At 38.6% G+C, this 11058-nt stretch overlaps 1 protein-coding gene across 1 annotated transcript in view; it reads left to right on the top strand.

Annotated features, from left to right (window-relative positions):
- The first annotated feature begins 752 nt into the window (after positions 1 to 752).
- The window catches only part of EXOC3L1 (exocyst complex component 3 like 1), a 146415-nt gene continuing 136109 nt past the window's right edge, over positions 753 to 11058 (top strand). The window contains exons 1-2 of the mRNA XM_053702850.1: positions 753 to 801; positions 10095 to 10255. Coding sequence (XP_053558825.1) covers positions 789 to 801; positions 10095 to 10255 — 174 coding nt within the window. The 5' untranslated portion in view covers positions 753 to 788. The remainder of the gene's footprint in view (positions 802 to 10094; positions 10256 to 11058) is intronic.

The following is an 11058-nucleotide window of genomic DNA, read 5'->3' as shown; positions in this document are numbered from 1 at the left end:
TGAATAAGAAGAAATGTAATTATTATATAGAAATAACAATGAAAAGTTATTGCATTTCCAATTGTTGTCTAAATAGGAATTACAATAACAGCTCTCGAAAATTCTGTAGGAGGAGGGCAAAACATAGGGGACAGTAAGAGGAGGAACAGGATTTAAATAGAGGTCCTCTTTTCTAGACTGTCAAAGATTAAATGTAGGGTGTTAGAGAATGGATTAATGACTCTACCTACAGACTATTCAAAGGTTAGTATGTGGCAGTTAGAGAATGCAGACAAGTTCTAAGTGTTGCACTAAGACAGGGGTGATAAACCTATGATAAGAGTTCCGAATGTGGTACTCATACATTTACTGGCACGCCTCTGGGCTACCACTAAACTGCTGGGATCATTTTATGACCTCTTCCTGTAAAATTGTTGCTCTTTTTTAAACAAATTAACAATATCAGTATTGTAATGGAGATTCCTTAAATGTCAAATATTCTTAACGCAACATCTATTTCATGAAAAGTCTGTTGGAGTCACTGCTTATATTACACAAGGAAATATAAATGTTCCAGTGTAATATACACAGTGATGGTTTGTATACTGGTCCTGCAGCGTATTATCTAAATAGTGTGTCACAGAGTAATATCTGATTTGTACTCAGCCCTCAATGTCATGGGCCGAGGATTCCATCCCACATCCTGCTCTCTCTGGATCACAATACAAGCAGAGGATGTAGGTGGGGAAGGGATGTGCTGCAGCCACCTCCCTTCCCTCACAGCTCTGGATGCACAACAAGCCATCAGTATGTCTGCAGACGGTGAGGTTGCATTCATTTCTACCATAAGTATAGAGCCAGCAGTGATAGGAGTAGTGTTGTCTGTCACTGTGTCTAGAAAAGTGTTAGAGATATTAAACTGCTTGTTTGTTGCTCATATTGTGTAATATCATTATGTGTGCAGGTTACACAACAGTGTGGTCTTGTGTCTGCAGACTATATCTGACTGTGTTACATAGCCGTATCTGCCTATGCTACTTCAGTATGTGCCACTGAATCTGTGCATCTTGTGGCATCCATATGTATATATTTTACAGTGTATGCAATGTTGTGTGTTCATTTTACATCTTTGTGTTTGCTCATGTTACAACTCTGTTTCTTTATGTCATGTCAATATTTGATTGAGCGAATCACTTTGTAAAAGTCACTTTATTGTGCAGCTCTCTGCATGTGTAATATATTATTTGTGTAACTGTGTCAAAATGTGTTTGAATGCTATACAAATGTGTATGTGACGCTAATGCCTTGTGTTTGTGTACACGATTAGTATTTGTGTTACAGCACTGTGTATGTCTGTGGGCCATTATGTGTTTCTGCTACATAAAAATTGGTCTCTGTATATAAGGAAAACTGTACTCATCATCCATTTGAAAGAGGGGCATTTAAACATGTATAATATCTTTTTTTGCCTACAAAAAATAATATGTAAACTATAAGCTGTTTAAATGTAAATGTAAAGTAATATACCAGTAGGGCACTTCCCACTAAATGCTCATAGATTTATAGATACTTTCTACTAATGTTATAGGGATAGTCTAGTCCAAATTAAACTTTCATGATTCATGTAGAGCATGCAATTTTAAACAACTTTTTAATTTACTCCTATTATCAATTTTTTTTCATTCTCTTGGTATCTTTATTTTAGAAAGCAAGAATGTAAGCTTAGGAGCCAGCCCATTTTTGGTTCAGCACCTGGGTAGTTCTTGCTGATTGGTGTCTAAATGGGCTGGCTCCTAAGCTAACATTAAAGCTTTTTTAAATAAAGATACCAAGAGAACGAAGAAAAATTGTTAATGGGAGTATATTAGAATGTTGCTTAAAATTGCATGCTCTATTGGAATCATGAAAGTTTAATTTTGACTAGACTATCCCTTTAATTGAACATAAGCAAGAAGTACCTTTAAATCAATAAGCATTAATTGGAGCCAATGAACATTAGTAGTAGTTGTATTCGTTTAAAATTTAAATTTAGAACACTATTACTTTACTATTTTTTATAAAGGTGGTGAGAGTCCACAGCCCATTAGTCCAGGGAATTCCATTCCTGGCCACTAGGAGGAGGCAAAGATTCCCAAAACTCCAAGAGCACTTAAAACCTGGTAAACTAACCTTATATTTGCTGCCTCAGTAGGAAGGTAAAGAATCGAGGAGCTCCAGATGTTTTTATGTGAGAGGGGTTCTCAGATCGTTTTGAAGCCCATTTTCCCATCAAAGAGCTGCTATTTGGGACAAAAGGGAGTTTTGGAGTATTGGGTAGTGGCACAATTATATACCTTTTATTGTGCAAGTTTGACATTGTAAGCACGTATAGACTGTTTGCGCATGTTAATATTTTTTCAGCACACGCAGGTCTTGCTTGTGTGTGTCAACTTGGTTTGCGCATGTTGGCCTAGTTTGTACATGTTGGTCTTGTTTGTACATGTTGGTCTTGTTTGCGTGCGTGTGTCAGCCTTTTTAGAGCTTGTTGTCTTTGTGCATGTCAACCTCTTTTCAGCTTTTGCACACATAAGCATCTTTAATTTCATCTCTTTATATGATGGCTAATACATGCTATGTTTGTTAGCACACTTTTGCTTTCTAGCGCTATAAGTATATGCACGCTGGCTCTTCTATTCCTCTCTGTGCTGCCGAGCTGCAGGTCAGTACCTGTTGCTTTATGTTTTAGCACAGGTTTTTTATTCCTTTCCCACCACGTTATTTAGTTGCTTTTGTTAAATAGTGCTCCCTTGTTTGCTCAGCTGCCCTTGGCTTGTGGATGTGGTAGGGTTTTCATTCCTTGCAAGAGCTGCTATATTTTTGGGTATATTTACTGAGAGGTTCTCTGTTCATGTACTTATTTGCCTATTTTGTGTTCTATTATTTTCTTGTTTAAATCACTGATTGTTTGTTTGTTACAGTTTGCCTGCCACATTGATCTATTTACTTTCTGGGGTTTATAATCTGTTTTCATGATAAAGCATTCTGGAACTGCTTTAAATGTTGATTCCTTAGAAGCTATATCCACTGAACTCTTTTCTACTAATTTTAAATGTGTTTTTTGCAACACATTCCCCCTAGCTCAGCAGTACAATTCCTGTATGAATCATTTTATGCATTTTATTCAGACGGATGCTGCTCTTGCTTCTAAAGGTATATGTCCTCCCTCTGTTTCATACAGGCGAGTTCTTCAGATTTTGCTCTAGGATTTAAAGAATTTGTACTGTCAACTGTTGAGATGGTTGGGGCTATGCCTCCTCCAAGTAACCACAAAAGGTTGGTTTCTGATAACCCTTCGTCTAGCTTTTCTGATTTAAATATAACAATCTGTTAAGCTTCTGAGGAATTGTCTTCTGAAGGTGAGATATTTTCAGATAATCAGGAATTGATTTCTGATCAGCATACAGATTAATTCTCATTTATGTTCAAACTTGGGGGGATATCTATCAAGCCGTCAACCGCAAATACGCTGGAATTCCGCAGCGTAATTGTGGTGAGCTTGATTCGACCTAGTTATCAAAGCCTACAGACCGGCAAAAGTTTAAATCTGTGACGTAACATGAGATCCGCCGCTCTCAATCTGACACAGATTGATGCTTACGTCATTACAGATGTTCCGAATACACATTCGGCACTATTTGACACTTTTTAAAAGTTATCAAATAGTTAACAGGTACGCTCGCGGCTATTCCGGCCCAGCATACCTGGTTTTCAATCCGCCACCCTGGAGACTGCAGATGCCATAGGAATAAATGGGAGTCTGAAAGCAGCGAAAGCTCATGTTCGATGCTGCCAGATATCCTTTTGATTTCTATAGTAGAAAACCAGTAAAGTTTACACCTAACACCCTAACATAAGCCCCAAGTCTAAACACCCCTAGTCTGCTGCCCCGACCCCGCCGCAACTAAATAAAAGTATTAACCCCTATCTTGCCGCTCCCGGACCCCGCCGCAACCTAAATAAAGTTATTAACCCCTATCCCGCTGCTCCCAGACCCCACCGCAACTAAATAAAAGTATTAACCCCTATTCTGCTGCTCCCGGACCCCGCCGCAACCTAAATAAAGTTATTAACCCCTATACCACCACTCCCGGACCCCACCGCAACTAAATAAAAGTATTAACCCCTGGCCTCTCACATCACTACCACTAACTAAACCTATTAACCCCTAAACCGCCAGCCCCCCACATCGCCATAAACTAATTTAAGCTATTAACCCCTAAACCTAAGAACCCGCTAACTTTACATTAAAATTACAACATCACTATCTTATAATAACTTAAAACTTACCTGTAGAATTAAATTAAACTATATTAAACTATTAATTAACCTACCCTAACTATTATACTAAAATTACATTAAACTACCAATTAAATTAACTATATTACATTTTTTAAAAAAAACCTAACCCTACTCATTATTTAAATCTACAATAAAAAATTACTAAGTTACAAAACAACCAAAAAACTAAGTTACAAAAACAAACAAACCACAGTATCAAAAATAAAAATGAATTACACCTAATCTAATAGCCCTATCAAAATAAAAAAGCCCCCCAAAATAAAAAAACCCTAGCCTACAATATACTACCAATAGCCCTTAAAAGGGCCTTTTGCGGGGCATTGCCCCAAAGAAATTAGCTCTTTTACCTGTAAAGAAAAATACAAACACCCCCCAACAGTAAAACCCACCACCCACACAACCAACCCCCCCAATTAAAAAACCTATCTAAAAAAACCTAAGCTCCCCATTGCCCTGAAAAGGGCTTATGTATGGGCATTGCCCTTAAAAGGGCATTTAGCTCTTTTACTGCCCAGACCCTACTCTAAAAATAAAACCCACCCAAAAAACCCTTAAATAAACCTAACACTAACCCCCAACAATCCACTTACAGTTCTCAAAGTTCAGCTTGAAGGATCCATCCAGCCGGCAAGAAGACTTGATCCGGGCGGGAAGAAGTCTTGATCCGGGCAGCCTCTTCTATCTTCATCCATCCGGCACGGAGCAGGTCCATCCTGAAGACATCCGGCACGGAGTGGGTCCAGCCTGAAGACATCCAACGAGGAGTTCCTCTTCAATACGGTCTCTGCTGTAAACTGGATCTTGAATGCAAGTGACATCATCCAAGATGGCGTCCCTTGCATTCCTATTGGCTGAAAGGTTCTAATTGGCCAATAGGATTAGAGCCGCTAAAATCCTATTGGCTGTTCCAATTAGCCAATAGGATGAGAGCTGCTCTCATCCTATTGGCTGATTGGAACCTTTTAGCCAATAGGAATGCAAGGGACGCCATCTTGGATGATGTCACTTGCATTCAAGATCAAGTTTACGGCGGAGACCGTATTGAAGAGGAGCTCCTCGTCGGATTTCTTCAGGATGGACCCGCTCCGTGCCGGATGGATGAAGATTGAAGAGGCCGCATGGATGAAGACTTCACCGGCTGGATGAAGATGGAAGAGGCCGCCCGGATAAAGACTTCTTGCCGCCTGGATGAAGACTTCTTGCTGGCTGGATGGATCCTTCAAGCGGAACTTCAAGAACTGTAAGTGGATCGTCGGGGGTTAGTGTTAGGTTTATTTAAGGTTTTTTTGGGTGGGTTTTATTTTTAAAATAGGGTCTTGGCAGTAAAAGAGTTAAATGCCCTTTTAAGGGCAATGCCCATACAAATGCCCTTTTCAGGCAATGGGGAGCTTAGGATTTTTACATAGGGTTTTTATTTGGGGTGGTTGGTTGTGTGGGTGGTGGGTTTTACTGTTGGGGGGTGTTTGTATTTTTCTTTACAGGTAAAAGAGCTGATTTCTTTGGGGCAATGCCCCGCAAAAAGCCCTTTTAAGGGCCATTGGTAGTTTATTGTAGGCTTTATTTATTTTGATAGGGCTATTAGATTAGGTGTAATTTGTTTTTATTTTTGATACTGTGGGTTTTTTTTCCGTAATTTAGTGTTTTTTATTTTTTGTAACATAGCGGTTTTTTTTTTTTTTGTAATTTAGTAATTTTTAATTGTAGATTTAAATAATTTGAGTAGGGTTAGTTTTTTTTAATATGTAATATAGTTAATTTAATTGGTAGTTTAATGTAATTTTAGTATAATAGTTAGGGTAGGTTAATTAATAGTTTAATATAGTTTAATTTAATTCTAAAGGTAAGTTTTAATTTATTATAAGATAGGGATGTTTTAATTTTAATGTAAAGTTAGCGGGTTGTTAGGTTTAGGGGTTAATAGCTTAATTTAGTTTATGGCGATGTGGGGGGCTGGCGGTTTAGGGGTTAATAGGTTTAGTTAGTGATGTGGGAGGTCAGGAGTTTAGGGGTTAATACTTTTATTTAGTTGCGGTGGGGTCTGGGAGTGGCGGGATAGGGGTTAATACTTTTATTTAGTTGTGTTGGGGTCTGGGAGCAGCGGGATAGGGAGTAATACTTTTATTTAGTTGCGGTGGGGTCCAGGAGTGGCAGGATAGGGGTTAATACTTTTATTTAGTTGTGGTGGGGTCCGGGAGCGGCGTGATAGGGGTTAATACTTTTATTTAGTTGTGGCGGTGTCCGGGAGCGGCGGGATAGGGGTTAAACATTTTAGTATAGTGGCGGCGTTTAGTGAAAGGGTATAAATAAAGTTGATAAAAAGCTGAATAGCAGCAAGATCAATGACTGCTAGTTAACAACAGTCCGCTGCTCATCGCCCCGTACTTGGTGCACGGCTTTTTGCCGGCTTTTTTTATAAATATGGAGATCGTATTCAGGTCCGCGGCCGCAATGTTAGACGATGTTAGGCGAGCATATTGGTGCCGTTAAATGCGGCTTGATAGATATCCCCCTTGAGCTACTTTATTCTCTCTTAAGAGAAGTATTATGTAGTTTAAGGATTCAGGGTCCTAAAGTTCCTTTTTCAAATTTCCGTTTCTATCTCTGAACTGATTTCTAAAGAGTGGTCTAAGATTGGTATTCCCTTTAATCCAGTATTAAAATTTACTAAGATGTTTCCTTTACCTGCTGCTAACCTAGAGCTTTGGGAAACTAATCCTAAGCGGGAGGGTGCTATATTTACTTTGGTGAAGCGTACTACTATTCCCCTTTAGGATAATACTTCTTTCAAGGACCCTATTGATAGAGTATTTTCATAAAATGGCTTTTCAGCAAGCAGGTTTTCTCTTTAGACCAGTGATTTCTGGTTTTCAGATGAATCTGCTGGTGATAAGTTTCAGAATCATTTGAAACTTTTAAGGTTAGCTAATGCTTTCTTTTTTGATGATATTGTTGACATTATTGAGATTAATGCTAAGAATATGGCATTAGCAGTTCTGACCAGAAGGGCCTTGTGGTTAAAATAATGGTCAGATGACATGGCTTCTAAGTCATGGCTTTTGTCTCTCCCTTTTCAGGGAAGGACTTTATTTGGACCTTGTCTGGATGCTATTATTTTTACTTTGACTGTAGATAAAGGAGCTTTTCTTCCTCAGGATATAATGTCCTAGGGTAAAGAACAGGGCTTCTAATCGTTTTCATTCCTTTCATCAATCTAGAAACCAAATATCTCAAAAGCAGGGCTCTTCCAGATTTCCCTGGAAGCCAAATTAAAAAAACGAGCAATGCTAAACAGTATAAGAAGCCTACTTCCTCTTCAAAGTCAGCATGAAGGTACAGCCCCTGATCCAGATTTTCTGGTATGGGGCAGATTGTGCCTTTTTTAGGGGATTTGGTCTCAATATTTTCAGGATCCCTGGCTTATAAATATAGTCTCTCAGGGATACAGAATAGGTTTCAAATCAAGACCTCCCTGTTGAAGGTTTCTTCTGTCTCATATTCTGAAGATTGCTATAAAGACAAAAGTCTTTTTTTCGTTAGTCCTAGATCTGGAATCTATGGGGATTATAGTCCCAGTACCAATTTTGGAACAAGGCCAGGGATTTTATTCCAGCTTCTTCATTGTTCCAAAGAAGGAGGGAACTTACAGGCCAGTTCTAGGACTAAAGACTTTAAATAGGTTCCTCCAGGTTCTGTCTTTCAAGATGGAGACAATTTAGACTATCCTTCCTCTTGTTCAACAGGAGCAGTTTATGACTACAATAGATTTAAAGGATGCTTATCTTCATATTCATATTCACAGGGATCATTATTTGTTTCTAAGATTTGCTTTCCTGGATAAACATTTTCAGTTTGTTGCTTTTTTGTTTGGTCTGGCTACTGCTCCCAGAATTTATAAAACTGTGCAGGGAGCTCTATTATTTGTGATAAGAGTTCAGGGTATTTCAGTGGTTCTTTCCCTGGTTGATATTTGGTTCAGGCTCCATCTTTACCTTTAGCAGTAACTCATACAAACAGACTCTTGTTGTTTCTTCAAAGGCATGGTTGGAGAATCAATTTTCCAAAGAGTTCTCTTACTCCTCTTACTAGGGTAATATTCCTAGTTGTCATTATAAATTCAATCTCTGTGAGACTATCCTTGACAGATCAAATGAGATTGAAATTTCTCACAGCTTGTTCTAATCTTCAGTCACTTCTTTTTCCCACAGTAGCTCTTTGCATGGAGGTGTAGGTCTGATGATAGCAGCATCAGATGCTATTCCATTTGCTCAGTTTCCCATGAAACCTTTCCAGCTTTGTATGCTTTGGCAATGGTGCAAGGATCATACTTCACTCTCTCAGAAAATCCTTCTGGATTTCAGAGCAAAATAATCCCTTTCCTGGTGGATAGATAATGAGTCCATTGCTCTAGGGTCATCTTTTGTTTTACCAAACTAGGCTTTTGTATAAACAGACCCAAGTCTTTCAGTTTTGGGGGAAGTTAGGGGTTTTAGAGAGCACAGGGGTCAAAAACGCTAGGATTTACCATCACTTTAAAAGCATTTTATATATATATATATATATATATATATATATATATATATATATATATTTACTATGTGGCCAAAAGTTTTATATATATACTATGTGACCAAAAGTATATGGACATCCCTACTATAATGCTACAGCAGGAGTTTTTAAAGTCTTAGGCGGTAGGCCTCCCCTCTGATGAAATTTACAAGACAGTGCCCCCCATAATAGATGTTACTTTATTTTTCTCTTTTAATACATTTGTATTTATTTTTTGTTTTAATTTTGGGAATTTACATCAGATCTAGGGTTCACACACAGATCTTAAGAGCTTATTCTCCTTAGCTAAAAGAGTGCTTTACTCACTTTACAATTTGCACTTTGTTACTCCTGTGTTAAATACCAATTAGGGATCTAGACAACTCAGTGCCTTTCCACCACCTACATGCTGCCATTTACTTAATTCCACCACAAAATGGCAAGTGTCATCATCTATTAAAAAACATTCTATGTTTTGCCAAAGTCAGTTACTGCTTGTGGCTTCCATATGATAGTGTGGTGTCACTGCTTGCACCCCCCTGGGGATGCCTGCCTCACATTTTGAAAACCACTTTGCTACAGCATACAATTATATTTTAGACAATTGGGTGCGTCCAACTTTATGGCAACAGTTTGTTGAAGGCCCTTTCCTGTTCCAGCATGACTGTGCTACTGTGAACAAAGCTAATTACTACGATTGCCCTTTAATTTCCAGGTCCCTTTAAGAAAACTCACTTATTGAAATCAATTAATGTTTGCATGCAAATAAAACATTTATTGAAAGGGTTTAGCACTTGTTTTGTATATTTTGCATAGAAAGCTCTATCTACCTTTAGATTATGAGGTCTATTTATGAAATGTCTGTCGGACCTGATCCGACAGTTCGGATCAGGTCCGACAGACATCGCTGAATGCGGCGAGCAATACGCTCTCCGTATTCAGCATTGCACCAGCAGCTCTTGTGAGCTGCTGGTGCAACCCCGCCCCCTGCAGACTCGCAGCCAATCGTCCGCCAGCAGGGAGGTGTCAATCAACCCGATCGTACTCGACGATTCCTGTCCGCCTCATCAGAGCAGGCGGACAGGGTTATGGAGCAGCAGTTTCTGGCGATCCTGCAAACTCGCCAGAAACACGGGCCCTCAAGCTCTGTACGAAGCTTGATAGATAGGCCCCTATATCTCTAGGTTCCTAACAATGTAACATGTCTCATTAATTATTTGTTTCTAATTCAGACTATGGGATCCTTGCCTTGGATAAAGCAGAGAATTTGGCACGAGGAGCAGCTCTCAAATGGGCTTCTGGGATATTTTGTCGTTCAGATCAACTAGCTAGACTTGGGCATTACAGGAGACGTGAGACTCAGCGCAATAGTTCCATACAATCTAGACTGAAGGTAAGAGAGCTGATGATGTACTTGTAAAGACTTGTAATACTTAAAGTGGGTACTTGCTGTAAATGTATCATCATATTAAATGTCTCCAGACAGAAATCAGCACTTTGTAATTCTCTTATAGCAATTAACAAGGGACAGCAGCAATGTCAGTAATTGTCATTTGTTAGAGTTCCATGCAAAACAACTTGTAATAGCTGTACGGACAAAAAACAATCCATTACATAATTAGAGCTGACATATGAATTAGAAAAAACAGTTGAATAAGCAAACGTTATTAAAGAAAAATCTTGTTAAATACATACACAATTTAAAAAAAAAAAAATAACTATAAAACCAGGGGCCTGATAAGGATTTGTGCAGATTTGCACACTATAAACATTGCCCTATATTTAATAAAACTTTACTGTTTTACTGAAAAAAACCCAACTCACTGCAACATCACAACTTGAAAAAAGTCATAAAGATTTGGACCTGACCCTCATCACAGACAGTTTATAGATCAGGTTGCATTATGATCCCTGGCGCCAAGTTTATCTCACAACTTCTTGATGCATAGAGCGAGTTGCACTGTCAGTGGTGCAGAAGAGAAGACCTTCAAAACATTGCTAAAGAAACATACATTAAATAAATAGACATTTGGATTTGGATGAATTTAAACAAACATTTTCAAGCAGTTGTACTAAAAATGGAAAAAAAAAACCCTCATAACTCTAAAGGAGGAAAAGGGTGATCCAGCATTGTCCTTCTTCATTGATTTCTGTGTCAGCCATTCAGAATTAAAGTCACCACTAAAAAATAAATAA

This window comes from Bombina bombina, chromosome 1, assembly GCF_027579735.1.
Source record: "Bombina bombina isolate aBomBom1 chromosome 1, aBomBom1.pri, whole genome shotgun sequence".
Lineage (NCBI taxonomy): Eukaryota > Metazoa > Chordata > Amphibia > Anura > Bombinatoridae > Bombina > Bombina bombina.
The sequence above is the reverse complement of the archived record's forward strand: the minus strand, read 5'-3'. Positions and strand labels throughout refer to the sequence as shown.